At 36.4% G+C, this 20,272-nt stretch overlaps 1 protein-coding gene across 3 annotated transcripts in view; it reads right to left on the minus strand.

Moving 5' to 3' along the window:
* Positions 1-3,276: 3,276 nt before the first annotated feature.
* Positions 3,277-20,272, minus strand: part of LOC306864592 (collagen alpha-1(XI) chain-like) — a 71,347-nt gene continuing 54,351 nt past the window's right edge. For all 3 annotated transcript variants that reach the window (XM_079408695.1, XM_079408693.1, XM_079408694.1), the window contains 16 exons: positions 20,169-20,222; positions 19,921-19,974; positions 19,150-19,203; positions 16,151-16,204; positions 15,091-15,198; positions 14,421-14,474; positions 14,231-14,284; positions 13,189-13,296; positions 12,279-12,332; positions 10,884-10,919; positions 10,745-10,798; positions 10,409-10,655; positions 9,817-9,929; positions 6,442-6,510; positions 4,859-5,092; positions 3,277-4,776 (listed from right to left, as the gene is read on the minus strand). In XM_079408695.1, the coding sequence (XP_079264821.1) occupies positions 4,630-4,776; positions 4,859-5,092; positions 6,442-6,510; positions 9,817-9,929; positions 10,409-10,655; positions 10,745-10,798; positions 10,884-10,919; positions 12,279-12,332; positions 13,189-13,296; positions 14,231-14,284; positions 14,421-14,474; positions 15,091-15,198; positions 16,151-16,204; positions 19,150-19,203; positions 19,921-19,974; positions 20,169-20,222 (1,494 nt within the window). In that variant the 3' untranslated portion in view covers positions 3,277-4,629. The remainder of the gene's footprint in view (positions 4,777-4,858; positions 5,093-6,441; positions 6,511-9,816; positions 9,930-10,408; positions 10,656-10,744; positions 10,799-10,883; positions 10,920-12,278; positions 12,333-13,188; positions 13,297-14,230; positions 14,285-14,420; positions 14,475-15,090; positions 15,199-16,150; positions 16,205-19,149; positions 19,204-19,920; positions 19,975-20,168; positions 20,223-20,272) is intronic.

Below are 20,272 nucleotides of genomic sequence, written 5' to 3' on the forward strand. Positions count from 1 at the left end.
CCTCAAATCACACGATCAATAAACAGCAGACCAGTTGCACTTGTGTCTGGATGTTACAGTCGACTCATCAGAATTTGGCTATTTTTTTTTTCTTTTTAGCATTGATGTTCAGATCAATCCTTTACATTTATACTATATATATATGGGTAATTGACTTATCAATGTGTCCTATGGTGTGATGGAAAAATGTAAAAAGAAAATAACCTCTAACATTGAAGATATACCTCTCTCATGCTATTTGTAACTCTAAGAATGAAGATACATTTTTCTCAAGTTATTTGTATGTTAAGCTTTAAACAAAGTAACTGGCAATATTGTGTTTAAAATTTAAGTTTCAAAATCTATTAAATCCACTGTGTAAGAAAGTAGCACAGAAGTAGATACTGAGTTGGTGTTCTGTGTTCACATTTTTACCAAACATCTGTAGCAAAAATTACATGATACCAGAATTTGAACTGGACAAAACAAGCTGATTTTGACTCAAAATCTCATGGTTACAGATTTGTGTGACAATTTGCCCTGCTCACTTTTACAAATAGTAATAGTCTAGTTTTCATTCTGCACTGATATGAAATTATGCTTGGACTGTTTGTGAAATTGCCTGTGAATTCTGATATGCTCAAGTATAAAGGAATTTTTATATTCCAGTGTCAGGCCTGTAAAGATGTGAGCCAGCAATAAAGCCCAACCACCGTTATATACAGAGAGCTTATGTCTCTCACAGTGACGAGATGTTAGTGGCCATGAAGTTCTGAAGGTTATGTGTACAATTACATCTGCCCACCAGGCGTTAAATGCTAATTTCTGTAAATGGCAGCAAATCCATACACCACCTGCTGTACTTCCCATCATAATCAGTGTTGCTTTTAGAACACCTCTCCGCTTGTGCATTTTTCTAATAGCCAGGCTTAATTACCTGCATAGAGCTTCATATCCTCATTGCAGTAGTTATACAACATCCCAGTTATGCTGAATTTCTTGTTAAGTTTGCTTTAGTGTCCTTTTATTGCACGGCTACCTTTTAGCTTAGCAATTCAGAATATCAGCTGCTCTTCTTTCAGCTTTTCTCTTTGAGGATTGCCTTGACTGACAGCGACGGGAACTCTCCTGCTTTTTATTTTTTAAAATGGGTGGCTGTTTTATGATTTGAGGCTTAGCATTCCTTTTGAGGGAATTATGGGCTGGCAGTTACGTGGCGTCTCTCTGTACCCATACAGCTTGAATATTCAAAGTTAATGCCATTGGCCTGCCTGTTTGATCTTTGTTCATCTGCCTTTGAGGAGACGGAGAAAAGACAGCCAGGTCCCATACGGCCCCTGAAGAGAGAAGTGTGGGTATTTTTTCCCCCCATTCCACAATAATGCTGCAAAAGACAGCACATGCAGAGAATTAATTGAACGTTTTCATTGTTGGACAGCTCAGGTAATTACTGATGAAGCGAGGAGACAAAACACAGGCAAACACCTCTGTTATGGTATATCTTTTGGAACAAATTAGACAAACTACATCTTTCAAGTGTCCATGCACCCAGCAGAGCAATTCATGTGATGGGGGGTGGGGTTTATAGTCACATCTTCCTGTGATTGGATGATAAATGTGTCAATCAGACAGTAGTGCTCTGTTGAATCTTAGGAGAGTGTTTCCAACCAATCACTTTTGGCTTAGACTATCTATGTAAAGTCACATTTAAAGCTTAGTCTAGCCAAAAATCACTTACTAAAAATTTGGCTTATTTTTCAGAGATGTGTTAACTTAAAGGGTTACTCCACCCCAAAATGAAAACATCCCAGTTATGTTTACATTCTGCAGTGTAAACATGTTTCGTTGAGTTCATTGCTTTTTTTTAATTTAAAAGGTAAATGCGACTTTTAACATCACAATTCTGACTTTGTTTTTGCAATTGCAATTTTATATCTTGCAATTATGACTTCTTTGAACTGCAAGTTTTAACATTTTAACAATTCTGAGTTTATATTGTTAAGATTTTTTTAGAATTATAATTTTGAATTATATTTTACAAGTATTATTAGTTTAGAATTGTGACATATAAGCTTTTATTCAGTGGAGAAAATGGGCTTGTATAGTTGTAGTTTTTTTTTTGTGATGAAATTTAGTGTAGTAAGAAAGATATATGCTTTGTGATAAAGTAACATTTGGATTCTAGTAAAGTAAAAGTTTATTATTATTAAAATACTTTGATAAAGTGCAGTCAGATAATTTAAAAATGATTGAAAATGTAAAAGTGAGCAACCAGTTTGTTTAGGTTCCCCCCAAAATGCTGTCTTTTCTTGGGGAAAAAATACATTTTCATTGTTTGTCTTGGCTGTGTGCTTGGGATGTACAATGTCTAACCACCAGAAACAATAATACAGAGAAGGAACGGCTTCCTGGAAGCTCCACTAAGAGAGCGTGAACTGATTTTTAAGCTTTAAACATGGATATTTGCTTTGGCTCTTACACTGTTTAAGAACAAAAACACACTCCCACAGGCACATGGTATTTTATGCGTTTTCCGCTTTAGGTTTGTGAAGTTGACTAAGCATATATTTTGAGAAAACCATTTCACTTTTATTTCGACTATAAAGAGGTTACCAGTCTTTGATTAGACAACCAACCTCCCAGACAAGTTTTGAGAGTGAATTTGCTCCATTATAACACCTCTCCCCCATAATGTATGTTATATTTTTAAGTCACGTTTACCAAATGTAACACCGTACCACATATATTTTAGTAGTTTGAAGCCCTGTCATGCAGAAAAGTTCTTGAGATGCTGCTCAAATGGAGTCCATCCAGAGAGAGTCAAATCCTTTGAAAATCTTTTTAAATGCTAAGCAGAGAATGCCTGCCACAAAGGCTCATGGTGAAATGGCAAACTCAAAGTCTTTGCCTAAAGAAAAATATCAATTTGGCATTCCTTTGAAAGCTTGAATAGATGTCCAATAATAATGCAGGGAATTCATTGCTGATCTAACCGTTGAGGATGCACAGACGTCAAACAGCGGATAGAGAGAGATCTTATTCTTAAATAGAGACGGGGCTTTCATATTAAACGCAGTGCCTAATGAGACTCCATGTGTAGGTACCATCAGATTGTGTAGCTTCCAGCGCTCGATTAGGAAAGGAGCCAGAGGGGCCTGTATGAAATGAGTATGGACGTTTTTCTAAAGTAAACACGCTGTTCTCATCCTGTTCAGACATCCCAGATGACCTGCTAATGAGCTGTAATGCATGATAAATGATATGAGGAAGTAATTAATTAAACAACGTGTTATGCATGAGTTAGCAAACATTTATTTTAACCAATGCAATTTTGGGATATTACAGCCAACTTATTATGGCGTCTTTCAAACTGAAGGTATCGGTCAGATAGATTGCACAGATGTCATTTAAAACCTTTTAAAATCACACAAATGCACATACCAAACAGACAATAAAATGGTCTAACTTGATGAAGCAAACAAACAATCCACAACTCCGTTTCATGGTTGGTTGGAATCCAGTTTTTAATAATGAAACGAACCATAAAAAGCACATTTAAAACAATTTCTCATTTTAGTTACAAAAATGGGTCACCGAAAAGGCCTTAGCATTGCATTCACAGAAGGTTTCGAACAAAAAGAGGCCTAACAGATATGTATTTTTCCCATTTAAAAAAAAAAAAAAATCCCCACCCAAAATATATAAACTTAACTGTATAACCAAGTTATATACAGGGCACACCATACTTGCATCGGTATATTTATTTTCAAGATAGTTTGAGGTATGCGACCGATCTACAACTGAAAAAAAATCCTAAAAACAAACAAATTAAATTAAAGTGAATGAATGGCAAGATTACTTAAATCAAGCACACATTAGTTGAGTTGCATGTGCTGTTGAATCTTCCTCGAGGTGTTCAGTGGGCCGAACTGTGAGCGACTTTGGGATGGTCAATATATACAAAGGACTTACATTACAATTAATAATAGGGAACTGTTTGAATGCTGTCTTTTATTTGCTTAATAATAAGTACACAGTATTCATTCACACAATATCATTATTTCAGTCTTTATTTATTCAGTTCTATAACTTATAAACATTTGTGAGGGATTTGGAAATTAAGAGCCAGATGCAATTGTGATACACATGCAAGTTTTGAAAGTGGATTCAGAAACAACAATAATGTACAAAACAATAATTACAGTTTTATTAAAATACATCCTCTTTCTCATAGCACCTCTTTTTTGTATTTTGAACAAGCACCATTGTTGTCGTCCGTTTTTCTTTAATTAATTTTTTTTATTTTCTGCACTGCACCGATAGACTCCGGATGAGAGGCCCTCCCTTTCTCCGTCTCGTGGACCTCCCAGGTTCACCGATTGCCTTGGCTTGACGTTGTCCTTCACCTTTTTGTTCCATAACAGGTTTCATGTGATCCTTGCCCTACAAGGGCAACAAGTATTTTCCTGGGTAATACATACATACAAGGTAAGACGTGTTCGCTACCACATTTTTTTTTTATTCAAAACTTGCATGTGGCAGGAACAGGGGCTTGATGGTTTGATGAGATCAAGAAAAAAAGTCTTGACTCGTGCGCTAACCCGTCCTACCCTGCCAAGTTATTGGTATTTTTTTCTTTGTCTGTGTTTTTTAGCCAAGGAAGCAGACTGGACCAACTTCGAATCCAAATTTCTGGTTAGGATCCCCAAAGTCAGTGAACATCACATCGATGATCGGAACCTGATCGATCTTGGGAGTGTTAATCTCCAGTACCGTCTTTCCATAGCCCTTCCTCACCTATAGGACGAGAGAAGGACAGTCAGAAATGTGCGTTGCATATTTAAATGACGCATATTTCAATCTATGACGGAAGACTTACTGCACAGCCGTCTGACAGGGCCTTGATGAAGGGGTTGTTGTCATATGACATCTCCTCGTCATTGGAGCCGAGGAAGCGTAGTGCCTTTTCGTAGCTGTCCGTAGTGGCGTCGTGCCAGGCAACCGATTGGTGGCAGTTGTAGGTCAGGTTTTGCCTGGCGGAGGCTGTCAGTAGTTTGAGGAAGGTCATCTGGACCATGTTTATCGAGTTGCCTTCTGCGTCCACGTATGCAAGCTTGAGGGTGAAAACAAAAAGGATAGAAAGGTTTGCAGGATTCAACATTTAAGGGTTTGTTCAGCAGCAGTATTTTCACTTGGCTCATCAAATGTTTTTGCATAAATTATTATTATTATTTTTTTATATGTGGAGCAGTTTAAATAGTAGTAGTAGTGATAGTAGTAATAATAATCTTATTAATTTTTTCATTCAGCATTAATTATTCTTTACAAAAAATACTTAGGTTTTTAATCTTCAATAATAGCTGGACATTATACAACAATTTAAATAGAGGAACATATATGTATACTTATTTTCCCTTTTTAAATATTTTACATTTTATTAATAAGTTAATTTTTTATTTTCTCTGACTTAATCAAAACCAAGTGGGATATTATTTTTTACTTATCCCTCTTTTTTTACAATACAATATAATATAATATAATTAGTGCTGTCAAGCGATTAATCGCATCCAAAATAAAAGTTTTTGTTTGCATAATGTATGTGTACTGTGTATATTTATTATGTATATATAAATACACACATATGCATGTATATATTTCAGAAAAATTACATTTTTATATATTAAATATGTTTATTTATAATACCAATTATATGAATATAAATATAGTAAATACATGTAAATATTTTCAAAATATATACTGTATGTGTGTGTCTTTATATATACATAATACATATACACAACACATATATATTGCAAACAAAAACGTTTATTTTGAATGTGATTAATCGCGATATTAATCGTGACTAAATATAATAAAAATTATATTATATTATGTCTAGGTTTATCTTTTTGCGATAATAAGTTACAGTTTTATTCATAATAAGATGAGGAAAAAATCATTAGGTATTAACGTTAAAGCAAGTCACTGGTTTTCATTGGCACCAATAAAATGATTTTAAACTAGTAAATTTGGAACTCTTGAATAATACAAAAAATTCAAAGACACCAATACATTGATTTAAATCTGGGAAAGTTAGAACTCTGAATAATAGAAAAAACATTTCTTCTGACAAAGTAGAAAACAGTCTGAACAGACACCAGAAACCTAACGCCGGCGTGTTTCACAGAGGTGCAGCGGCACCTTTATAACTCTCAACTGCATCAAATATAAATGCAGCGAGTATGTGTGTTTGTGTGTGTGTTTGTGGGTGTGCTCGGCTTGTTGATGGATCCAGGGCTGCAGTGACAGCATCTTTTAAAAGCTGTGCTCTTACTGGTGTCTGTCCGTTGGTTGAGTAGAGAAAAAAGACCAAGCAGACCACTCAGGTCCTTTTAGTTTTTGAAGGACAAGATGGTGCTTTTCATAAAGGAGAAGATAAAAGAAGAACGAGAGTGCACTTACTATTTTGCCACGCTTATATTCACTGAACCAGGAGCCAGGAACCTCTTTGGGCCATGAAGATATTCTCACCTTAAAGACGACACAAAGAAAAATGTGAATAAAAACATTATGGCAAAAGACCAGCTGTGCGCATAGCTTTAAATGAACAGTAAATTTACTTTAGCAGAAAATTAAATAAAATTAAACCCAGCTATTTTTCATACAGCATCTGTTCCAGCAATTGGAATGAAATGAAAAAGCATCTCACTGAAATATACGGCTTTGTTTAACACAGCATGATAAAAGCAGATTATTGTAATGTTGAGAATGAAGTTTCCACTCAAATTTGATCTAATTAAAAAAAAATGTCACGATTTTTCGGATCTGAACATTACTAGCTGTAGCAAAGACAAAACATTTAAACTAATGCAAAAAAGTGTTGTATGAGTGCATATTTACATTTCAAATGAATCTCCCAATCAAAAACATATCTAGGTCATATTTCACTCCAAAGACACTATATACAGTGGGGCAAATAAGTATTTGATACACTGCCGATTTTTCAAGTTTTCCCACTTACAAAGAATGGAGAGATCTGTCATTTTCATCGTAGGTACACCTCAACTGTGAGAGACAGAATATAACAAAAAAATTCCAGAATATCACATTGTATGATTTTTTAATAATTAATTTCCATTTTATTGCATGAAATAAGTATTTGATACAATAGAAAAATAGAACTTAATATTTGGTACAGAAACCTTTGTTAACAATTACAGAGGTCAGACGTTTCCTGTAGTTCTTGACCAGGTTTGCACACACTTCAGCAGGGATTTTGGCCCACAATGCAAGTCTTCTCCAGATCTTTCAGGTTTTGGGGCTGTCACTGGGCAACACGGAGTTTCAGCTCCCTCCATAGATTTTCTATTGGCTTCAGGTCTAGAGACTGGCTAGTCCACTCCAGGACCTTGAAATGCTTCTTACGGAGCCACTCCTTAGTTGCCCTTGCTGTATGTTTGGGGTCATTGTCATGCTGGAAGACCCAGCCATGACCCATCTTCAATGCTCTTACTGAGGGAAAGAGGTTGTTACCCAAAATCTTGCGATACATGGCCCCATCCATCCTGCCCTCAATAAGGTGCAGTCGTCCTGTCCCCTTTGCAGAAAAGCACCCCCAAAGCATGGTGTTTCCACCCCCATGCTTCACGGTTGGGATGGTGTTCTTGGGATTGTACTCATCCTTCTTCTTCCTCCAAACACGGCAAGTGCAGTTTATACCAAAAAGTTCTATTTTGGTGTCATCTGACCACATGACCTTCTCCCATGCCTCCTCTGGATCATCTAAATGGTCTTTGGCAAACTTCAGACGGGCCTGGACATGTGCTGGCTTGAGCAGGGGGACCTTGTGCGCGCTGCAGGATTTTAATCCATGACAGAGTAGTGTGTTACTAACCGTTGAGACTGTGGTCCCAGCTCTCTTGAGGTCATTGACCAGGTCCTCCCGTGTAATAATAATAATAATATATTTATTTTGTAAAGCGCCTTTAAAAGTAGCTTTCTCAAAGCGCTTTACTGACAAGCATAACAACAAAGGAATAAAAAAAAAAAAAAAGAATAAACACATAAAATTAAGATCATGTAAAAGCAATCCTAAAATAAAATGTTTTAAGAAGAGATTTAAAAGACACTAATGTATTTGCTTCCCTGATGTCGACCGGGAGAGAATTCCAGAGCTTAGGAGCATAGACAGAAATGCTCGGTCACCCCACGTATGAAGCCGTGTCTTCGGAACGACCAAAAGACCACTCTGAGAGGAGCGCAGATTGCGACGTGGTGTGTAAGGGATTAATAAATCAGTCAAATACTGAGGTGCCAGATTGTGCAGAGATTTATAAACCAGCATAAGGATTTATAGGTGTAGTTCTAGGCTGATCCCTCTCCTTTCTCACGATCATTGATACTCCACGAGGCGAGATCTTGCATGGAGCCCCAGTCCGAGGGAGATTGACAGTCATCTTGAATTTCTTCCATTTTCTAATAATTGCGCCAACAGTTGTTGCCTTCTCACCAAGCTGTTTGCCTGTTGTCCAGTAGCCCATCCCAGCCTTGTGCAGGTCTACAATTGTGTCTCTAGTGTCCTTAGATAGCTCTTTGGTCTTGCCCATAGTGGAGAGGTTGGAGTCTGATTTATTGAGTGTGTGAACAGGTGTCTTTTATACAGGTAACAAGTTCAAACAGTTGCAATTAATACAGGTAATGAGTGGAGAATAGGAGGGCTTCTTAAAGACAAACTAACAGGTCTGAGAGAGCCAGAATTCTTGCTGGTTGGTAGGTGATCAAATACATATTTCATGCAATAAAATGGAAGTTAATTATTTAAAAATCATACAATGTGATTTTCTGGATTTTTTGTTATATTCTGTCTTTCACAGTTGAGGTGTACCTACGATGAAAATGACAGATCTCTCCATTCTTTGTAAGTGGGAAAACTTGAAAAATCGGCAGTGTATCAAATATTTATTTGTCCCACTGTATATGGTTGGGAGGGTCCCCCTTGGGAGAAATCACGCGGGGCACCACGCAATTGCATGCTTTGCGTGGTGGGTAAACACGCTACTGCACACACATATATATATATATATATATATATATATATATACTGTATATATTCGTATTTTCTGTATGGGTCCTTCGGTTCTGTACACATGTCTACCAAACAAATCCTTCCATTTTTTCAGGAAATTCAGACAATAAATGCCATTTTGACACTCTTTGATGTGGCGTGACATATCGCCATATACTAACGCCTCAGTTCAAGATGGCAGCACGGAGCGTGATCACCCCTTCCTCTCTATTACTAGTTTTAACGCAAAATATACATGAATGAACATCTCACTCTTCATGTAATCCCTCAATCAGTGTTAACCGTGGAAAGACGACATTAATACAGCTTGTAAACAAAATATCACATAGCATTTCGTTTACCTCAGACAAGTTATCAGTGTCTACAGCTCGTTATTTGCTAGAGACGAAGTCCAGTGAAGAGCATTTTGCGAAATATTAGACTATACTTCATTATTTTTACTTCACCTGTTAGTGATTAGTAATTGAATTTAAGTTTGGGCTCTGCTGTTAATTGTTGTTAATTTCTTTCTTTCTTTCTTTCTTGAGGTGAAAGTGACCTGGATGATGTCATAAGATTCACTCTTTAAGGGGGACAATATGTTTGGATCTACACCTCCAATACACTAAAAACATCTCTTTGAAGTGACTGATTCAAGTACTCCTATGGTCTTTAGGAGAAAACCCATTGTATGTGACAGAGGTAAGATGTTGTGATCTTGTCTGGCTGTTATTGGACAGTTTATCCTTAGGGGGTTTCAGAATGCCACTTACTCCATTTGACTTTTTATCAGGGAAGATGCAGGTCTCGCCTCCTGCTGTAAAGTTGCAGTACACTTTGAAGGAGTCCCCGGAGCATCCCTGGTTGGGATCGATGTAGTATTCACCTGAGAGAAAAACCCCATCAGACATCAGTGTCTAGAACGACCACAGGTACAGTAGGAAATCATTTAGATCATATACGAAGATATCCTCGCATCTATGTCTGGCTCTCTATTCATTTCCGCTGCTAAAAACACACACTTCACGGGCATCTGCAGTGGCGATGCATTGTGTAAATAAAATAGCAGGCTAATGCGAGTGCGGTAAAACCAGCTCTGAAAGGTCAGTGTAAGAGCTGGCATTTTGTAAGCCATGATTTGGGAGGGAGAGGTTAGCTCTCGCTGGAGTCCGCAGAATGCTAAACATCTTCCCAATCAGCCGTCGACTGCTGGTGCTGTTATTCAAATCCTCCTGAGTGACAGGCTTAGAATTTTAGAAGCACAGCCAATACCTACTGAGTAGCTTGGAAACCAGCAAACACTGCATGTTTTCCTGATTCGTCTGTTCGACAGTGTCTCCTTTACCCCCCACCTCGTTCACTTACCGTCTGGGAATTCTGGGTGAGCGAGCTGTAGGTCTTTACAGCTTCGTGCGGGGTTGTTTTGCGTGCCCATGGGATACTTCATGCGCTCGATGTCCTGTTTGAGGTTATTCAAGGAGCTGAAGATGTCTTCCATGCCCTCTCCGTAGTCCAGCATGGTGCCAGCCTCGTCTGCTTGCATGTCGATGGAGCGACGGGACTTCTTGGGCATCTGGATAGGCAGAGGCTGGATAACCTCACCAGGAGGACCCTATGGAATGACAAATTGAGTGTACGCTCCATGAGCCTTCTGCATTTTATGTAATTAAAATCTCGTGAAGTGGGCAGAAGTTGACTTACAGGAAGACCAGGAGGTCCAGCTGAGCCAGTGTCTCCCTTTTGACCAGCAGGACCCTGCAGGAAGAAGATTTAAAAATCCTAAGCCCTTTTCTCATTATCATTATAACAAGCCCTTCAAATTGATTGGTGATATACTTACAGTCGAACCCTTGGATCCCTTTGGTCCTTGTGGACCCTAAAGAAAAATGGAAATGCAATCTGTGAACACTGATTTACAAATTTAAATATATTAAGTGTTGAGCCAGCCAAATATAGTTAAAATTACAATTTGTGCAGAATTTGAGAAGAATCAGATCGTTTAATTAAAAAATTGTTCTATTTGCTCCAAAATGAAATATCAATTCACATTACCTTCGAAAAGTTTGAAGTCTCTATGATTTTTAAATATTTTTGAAAGAGGTCTCTTATTCCACCATGTTTTAACTACACGTGACGTGACAACATTCCAGCGACAAGCAATTTGGGTGTCCACACCAGACGCAACAGAATCAATCAAATATCATAGCCAATCAGAAGCATGTGTGGGCGGGGTCTCTTTGGAAGCGCACTGCACTCACAACGAAATGGATACGTTTATAATCTAATTCATACATATTAAGCCATCTTTAAATGTACATACTGAGTGACTGATACCATCTTTGTTATGGAAAACACTTATTGGTTCGCAGTTAGTTCATAGTTTTAACAGACATCGTTGCTTTAATTTATTTTCAAGATCTGAGGCAAGATCTGTTGTTGCTTTCAGTTTGGTTATAAAGTCACGCAAAATGATATGTAAACTCATATTAGACACGTTTAACTTTGAATAAAGCACATGATCATTATAGACTGTATAGTTTGTATGTTGTTGTTCCAGCCGTGATATTAGAAATTTTGCGTGTCGCCTTCGTGGCACTGATTAACATGGAAAAGATACCTTTTATCGCGTGCCGTGGTGTTACATCGCGTGCAGTTAGGTCATTTATCAAAATATTGTTAAATATTATTATAATTAAAAATAACTGTTTATTAATTTATTTTAAAATAATATTTCATTTATTCCTGTGATGGCAAAACTGAATTTTCAGCAGTCTTCAGTGTCACATGATCCTTCAGAAATCATTCTAATAATTTTGATGAATAGAAAGCAACAGCATTTATTTGAAATATAAGCCTTTGTAACATTATAAATGTCTTTACAGTCACTTTGAATCAATTTAATGTGTCCATATTAAATAAAAATAAAACCCTTACTAATGCCAAACATTTGAATGATAGTGTATGTCAAAATTCTGAAACTTGTATACATTTTTAATGATGAATACAGTCAATATTGGCAACACTGCTGAGGTTGGGCAGTCCAAAATTACAATTTTAAGAATAATCTGATGTATTTAAAACATATTGCTTTTCATGCTGTCTTAATTTGAACATATCTAATAGCGCTTTTATTTTAATGGTTTAAATAATCACGTGACAACAATTTCAGAAACTGTTCAATCTGACGACAGCTCAACACTGAATGCAAGATGCCAGCAACAGAGCAAAGACTCACAGGCAATCCAGGAGGACCAGTTGGACCAATCGGACCAGAAGCACCACTGATACCCTACATTTAAAGAGCAGAAGGTTAGAAAGCAGAACATGTGATTGATTTGTAAATGGATCTATAAGACAAGCATGTTAGATGTCGGTTTACAACTGTGTGAGGTGATGAGATTCATTTTCTCTCTTAGAATTGACTTTAAAATTAAAGTTCTTTTGTCACAGAAATGAAAATGACTCTTGCTAATCATAATCCTCTGGTGTGTATTACACACTGATCATTACACTCAATTAGAGTCAAGGACTTTTGATTTAATTCTGTGGGGAGAAATGCAGCCTCTGTTACTAAACGCAGGAACAGATCGCAAATCTGTCTAGTGGGAAATGTTAGTGAGATGGGATCGTTTTCAATTTTTTCCAAACTCACAGAAGGGGAGACTACAATTTCATTAGGCTTAACCAGAATGCGTTTAAAGTTGCATTTAAACTACTGAAAAAAGAGCTAGATCAGTCCAATGCAATTTCTAATTGTTTATTCAATCAGCTTTAAAGGTTTTCTATATATTTGTTGAAGCGTTTGACTGCGCTGGATAGGTGTTGTATGGTTCTTCAATGATGCAAAGAAAAACAAACATTTCACAGTTCGACTGTGAAAAAATGTAATCGCACTAGTGTTTGATGGGGACGTCTGGTGTAATAGAATTACCGCTGGCTCTGAGAACCTTTCATGACAGCTTCATCCATAACACGATTATGATGATGTACACAGATGCAATAAGTGCAGACGTTTTTGTTGCAGTCGGTCGTTACTTTAATTTGCAAGCATTACAGGAGGAGAAGTCCTGATAGGTGCGCTGCTGGAGGTACGACATTAGTTGTGTGATGGGGTGGAAAAGACAAATAAATCATTAGTGACTCACAGAATCACCCTTGCTGCCAGCAAGGCCCTGAGGACCAGGCAAACCCCGATCTCCCTTCTCTCCCTGCTCACCGGGGGGTCCGATGAGACCGATAAGACCGGGGTGACCCTGGAAGAAAAACGCATATGATAGTGGATGTCACAGATCAGAAGATCTGATGGTCAACTTTTATGCAAAATGTACAGACAGCAATGCACAGAGCCTGGACCCAACAACCAAATGATCAAAGACAGTGAATTCACATTGTACCAAAGTTTTTATTAATTAATGTTAAAAAAATAAAACAAATAAAAAAATGAATAAATGAATGTAAAAAAAACACTAATCATTAAAAAAGTATTAAAAGAAAAAAAAAGACAAAACACTAAATTGAAAATAATAAAAAAAAAGAAAAGCTAAAATAACTGAAAATAAAACAAAGACAAAAAACTAAAATATATAAATTAAAAACTAAATTAACTGGGAAAAAATGAATTAAAGAAATAACTACATGATATATTATTTAAACTATATGAATAAATAAATTTTCATGGCGAATCATGGAAAAAAATACAAATGAAAAAAATGCATTAAATATTTTATACATAAATAAATTTTCTTGTCTAAGTATGAAAAAGAAATCGGACAAAAACACAAAAATTTAAATAAAAAAAGAAAAATGTAATGATTATATTATTTGCCTTATATAATTAAGTACATTTACATGGCTTAATATGAAAAATAAAATAAAATATTTTACTTGTGACACCAAAAGACAAGAAAACACTATTAATATGTATAAAATAACTTTTTTTTTTTTTTTAATTAATGACTCAATATCAGCAATAAATTCAAAGCGGATTCCTAAATGTATATAATGCTTAAAATAATTAAAAAAAACACTTCTGTATATTATATTGAAACTTTTCTCCTGGCTGTGAAACATTTCCTCTGGCTTCCTGGGGTGACCAAGTCTAGTCTTTATCTTTGACCTTGAGCCTCTCTGAAATGTAAGACACCACATTAATAAAAATGGCAGGAAAAGAAATAGAATGTCACTCACCTTCTCACCCTTAGAGCCGGGGTCTCCTTTCAGGCCTGGGAGACCAGGAGGTCCCTAAATATCAAAGAACCAACAGTGAGAATTCAATTTGCGCACATATACCCACATGTACGCACACACATAGAAAAGAGAGAGAGGATGAAAGGTATACAGAAAGAACGAGTAAGGGCAACGGAGTCTCTTTTCTTACCATTGGTCCAGGTGGGCCGTCTTGTCCAGGAGCCCCAGGAAGTCCTTGTTCACCCTGTGAAAATCCATCCAATTACAACAGCCATTATTGCATTGTTGTTGCTTATGGTCTGGCATTGATTTACCGTGGGCTGAACAATGATTAGTAGCCCAGATACTACAAAAAGTATTTTCAAATAGACAAGAAACAGATACAGATTGTACAAGAGTTCTGTGCTTCATATAATTCTGTTCCTGTGTGTGTGCATTTAGGCTATTCAGTGGCCGCACAAATTATTTGAATACTTAAGCCACACTTAAAAATGCACGAATTCCATTGCATTGCTTGTCCACAGTACAAAGAAAAGAATCATAGCTGACCTTGTACACCGACAACTTTATGACCATGCAAAAGCCGCTAACATTGGCACTGGCGAGTAGTAATCAGTTAGAACTCTTGGGAAAATGCCATGTCACGTAATTAATATTCATGAGCTTGAGAAAGTTTAGAGAAAAGGTTAAACATCATATATTTGCAGACACCACTTGGTTTCATTATGTATACATTTATCATATTAAATTCACAGTACTTTCAGTGCATCTTAAGTGTCCTTATACTATTTGGGGCCACTGTATATGTATGTGTATGTATAATGATGGATAGTTAGGTTATGAGTGATATGGCAACCCACCACAGGACCGGGGATTCCTCGTAGACCTTCAGGACCAGGCTTTCCAGGAGGGCCCTGAGGGCCAACTGGCCCAGTTTTACCTGGTGGACCCTCAGCTCCTGCCTCACCCTAAACAGAAGAGAGGAATATAGAAACTATTTAGATTTTTTGATGCATAAATTTGAGATACAATGTCTACTGATATATCACTGAAAAAGAATGAAAACTTTTATGAAAAAAATATTTCATTAAAAAATACATAAATGAAAGCATACATACTACTGTTGAAATGTTTAATGTCAATATTATGCTTTTTAAAGAAATTAATAGCTCTATTCAGCAAGGATGCAAATAAGCAGATCAAAAGTGTCACTGTTATACATAAACAAGCTTTTGCATTGTTGTATTAAAAAAAATAATGTTTTTTTTCTACTCAACTTTCTATTTATCAAAGAAAAAATTAGCAGCATTTCCATAAAACTGTTAAGCAGAAACTGATTTCAACATTAATAATAATAATAATAATATTAAGCACCAAATCAGCATATTTGAATTGTATATTCTGAAGGATCATGTGACAAATTCAGATTTACCATCACAGGAAAATATGTACATTTTACAATATATTAAAATAGAAAATATTTAATTATAATACTATTTCACGATATTATTGTTTTTATGCCATTTTTGATCAAACACATAATTGCAGCCTTGGTGAGCATAAGAGACTTTTAAACAGTAGTGTACCTTATAAAAATATTAAATTATTATTATATATTTATTTATATAATAATTATTATATTATATTATATGAATGACTCATTAAAAGTAAGAAACATTACATTAACATCTCTCGGCATGCTTCAAATACACAATTTAGATTATAAGGGTTCAGTTGATGAACTAAAGCTAAAACACAGCCTACACACTTCAGTCCCACAGTGACAATCTTTCCACGTGTATTAACAGTGAGTCACTCAGTCAGAGATGTGCTTTTCTCCCATGGCTCGCTGTGCTTTAATTATGGCAGTGGAGGCTGTGGTATGTGCCTGGGCTGAATTGATTTGGAATGATGCGTTACCTTGGCGCCCTTCTCTCCTTGTCTGCCTTCAGCTCCAGAAGCCCCCGGGGGTCCCTGCGGATACAGAAAAGGATGTTTTATTTTAGATTTTTTTCTCTGCTAGGCTATAAAACAAATGGGAAAAAGGTCACGGTGAGACATCACGGTAGCACTTCGGGGATCTTGGTTGATGGTTATTAATGGATGAATGGATCCGCTTGAAGGTCTTTTGTGTGAGCATATACTTATTCTGTTATTTGTAAATGTGACCTGGGCTAGTTGTCACTTTTTTACTTTAGTGAATATTTCCTTAGAGCATTGGCTACAAAAATAATTTCCTTAAAGAACAAGCTATTGAACATTTCTACCATTATATCCATGGAAAAAATGGAAACATATCATGAAACAGCAAAAATGTTAAAGGTAAGATACAAAAATATGGATTTCTACTAGGGCTGTCAATGTTAACGCGTTAACACATGCAATTAATCTAAAAATTTTAACGCATTCATATTTTTTTAACGCAAATTAATCATTTGATCGTAACATCACAAACAAAGTGAGTTTCAGCCAGAGCACACGGTAAGGCTTTTAAACAGCAGAAATAAACATGACAACTGATATTTGAAATGCTAATTTGTACAGCGATAAAAAGGTTTTAAATAGCATATTTTAACATCAGTAAACGACCAAATTCCACATGTGATTGCAAAAGGAAGTTATTACAAACACTCAATGGTGGTTTAAAGTAAGTTTTGAGAAAAAGTGCACTATTAATCTCATAAATTGTCTTATGTAGCATTATGCTAATGTTGGCTCTAATGCACCTGCAGAACAGTCCAATTCTTCTTCATGTGGCTTGGTAAACGTTTTATTGCCAGTATAAAGGCTGATAATGGCTGAATAAAAACAAAAGAATAATAAGGATTATGTCTCATACCTCGCGGGGATGTGAAAGGTTCTGTTTCCTTAAACTAGCTTGTCATGCATTTCTTTATTTCAATACATTTACAGGTAAATCCTAGTATTTAAAGTTGCGATTAATCGTGAACCTTGTTTGAAGTGTTTACCTAACAGTGTTGTTGGTAAAAATATTTTAATTTTAGTTGGGTGATTAAAAAATAACTCTAATTTAAGAGGGTTTTGAACTCGATGTTTGAAACTACAGTAGCATATAAAACCACTGCTAGTGAAAATATCCATTTGTTTAATTGGACTTTTGATCTTATACTGTACATAGTTACTGAGATAAAACCTGCTTGACAATTTGCCCTTGTCTCCCCTGTGTGATTTTAATTTAATGAAGAGCAGGAAGAAATCAACTAATGACAGTCGGACGATTCACCAAATTCAATAATTCTCAAGATAGTTAATAGACTCCCTAGTCTCTTGGGTCCAAGACTGAACAAAGTCCAAGAAATAAACAGAGAGAGAGAATACGCAAAGGAATCTCCATATTTATTTCCAACCGCAGTCGGTTAAATGCTGAGAAAGCAGAACGTCCCTGTGTTTGATGCAAAATAAGCTCTAGTCGGAATTATGGATGCAGGAGACTTAATTCCACGAGATCAGTCTTCCGGCGACCGTCTTCCTCTTGCAGGATTAAAACACCTTTGCTGATGAAATGGCAGTTTCTCTAGCCACAGTCGGTCAGCCATTGCTATCCGCGTATGCTGATAGGATGTTTAATTTTTCCAAGGGAAAGCTCCATCAAGCATATTGGGAAAGCGAGTGGTGTTTTCTCTACATTTTACATGAATAATGGATGTGTGTGTGCAAAGAGATACTATAAAGCTTTATGGAGGAATAATGGGATAGCACAGCGCTGCTTGGGCTGGCTAATAAAATTCAACCAGAACTGTTTGCCTGATAGTTATAGTAGGAGTCTTTACCACACAGTCCATGACCCCTAGAGACTCCAAAGTGGTACTATAGGGTGTCCAGCAGTTATTTATAGCTAATATTAACATCCGTTCTGGCTGGTCCAGTCAAAAGTGGCACACTAAGTAAATACGAGGTCCAAAATATCAGAAACACGAGACCACAGCAAAAACTGCCTACTTAGCTTGTCAATCAACCATTGCCAATTATACAAAACTTTAAGTAAAACTAAGGATAAGAACTTTAAGTTAAATGTTTCATTGTGCTTTTCACATTAGAATGTGATAAATCAATTTAAAATACAAGTATATGACTTTGTGCATCAATGAATATCACAAAGGATCTATTGCAAGTTCGGTGTAAATGCAGTAAAATTGATTGAATTGTGCACAAGACAAGAGGAAATAATAATATTTTGCTTGCCGGTTCGATAGATTGCCATGAGAAACATCTCAATACAATCTAAATTGAAAAAGTTTCGTTCTTCCATCCGGAAAAAATATGCGTAATTTTCGTGACTGGCGAAACAACATTATTTTCTGAGAGGCGATGAGGTGTCATTTGGCAGAACAAATTTCTCTTGATGTGGCAGTGGGAGAGGATTTTGAATTCCTGTCCCAAATGTGACAGTTATATTTCCTCTTCCTTTGTAACATCCTTTACACCGCTGTCCCCTCATCGCTGTCACTCAAACAGGCCCGGGATCAATATAACGTCTGCACTGATTTTCTTCTTTCATCCTGAGAGAGATGTAGGACTACAGTGGAGGAAATGAGTTCTGGCTCCGACGCCGTTTAAATGCTGTTTTCGATTTCAGACTGATGATTTAGTATGCGCTATTCATCATCCTGTGAAGGACTTTGTTTTTTCGGTTTGCCGTTGAACGGTGCGACCCGGGGTGAAAAACAACCGATCATCTGTGCTGATGAGGATGAGTCTTTAAACAAAAATGGTGACTGTTTTGCACAGGTCAGAATCTTCAATCAATAAATCAATAGCAGTTTTAGATTATTTATTACATTGTGGGTGATAAATACTATTTTGTGTATTCCTTGGGAAAGTTTCCATGCCAAGGATAGTCAAAAACCATACTAAATGGATGCTGCTTAAAATATAATAGTGATGAAGACTATACATACTCTTTTGCCAGGAGGTCCTGGTGGGCCAGCTTCTCCAGAAGGACCAGGAGGTCCCTAAAACAGAGAGAAGTAAGAAACTGAATCAAAAACAACACAACTGAACCAGCCCAATGTAGATAACATACTTTAGGTTTAAAACTAAACTTTTCCCAACTAAACTGTCTTTTATAATTTTGTGAAATGAACTGAACACAATAAAGAGACACTGGGGTTTCAAAAGTATTACCAGTGTAGGATGGATACAATTTAGCAAAATTATTCAGCTGGGTGACTGATTTGATTTTAAAAGGATAAACTTCTAATCAGAGAAGAGAAGCTGTATGCATTTTTGTGAAAGTTTGTTGCTCAAAACAAACCTCCCCTCATTAAATTTTCATAGAACAGTAACTTATAAATGGGCCTCGCAATGAGACTCTCAATGCCAGACGTTCACATTTGTAAACCTGGAGATTCAGATACATTGAATTTAATGGTAAATTAACCAATTTTCCTGCACTGGAAAATCCAAATTACTATAATAAATGTTAATAAGGACTGCAATTTATGGGCTGCCACTGTAGGCTCAGGCAATTATGTCTGACTTCTGCATATCCAAAAGCAGTTTATTAATCTATCTGTACTGTCTATACTTCTACAATAGGAAAAAGCAATGCTCTGCAATTTAATGCATACAGCCGGAAATTATAATGGAAGTCAAACATATAATTGAAAAAGTACGTTTTTAATAAACTATAGTCAAAGATTTTCCACCTAAATATTGTTGATACTCACAGGTTGACCAGACTCTCCATCCTCTCCCTTTTCTCCTGGGCCTCCATCTATTCCCTGATAATCCACAATATTTCAGATACAAATAAACTGACAATTGAACAAATAAGCAAACGCCTTGCTGACAATTTACACTGCAAAGACATTTAAAAAATTCTAAATCAATGGTAAATTCATGAAACTACCATTTGTTTTTATAAAAAATGTAATAATAATTTACAGGACTTTTAGTGATGGATTTTGGCACTTACAGCAACACCTGGCTCACCAGGTGGCCCTGGATCTCCAGGAAAACCAACAGGGCCCTGTAGTAACAGATTGAAAACACAGGTTTAACAAAGTGATGTGTCAAGAA

The sequence above is a fragment of the Barbus barbus genome, assembly GCF_936440315.1.
Source record: "Barbus barbus genome assembly, chromosome: 46".
Classification (NCBI taxonomy): Eukaryota; Metazoa; Chordata; class Actinopteri; order Cypriniformes; family Cyprinidae; genus Barbus; species Barbus barbus.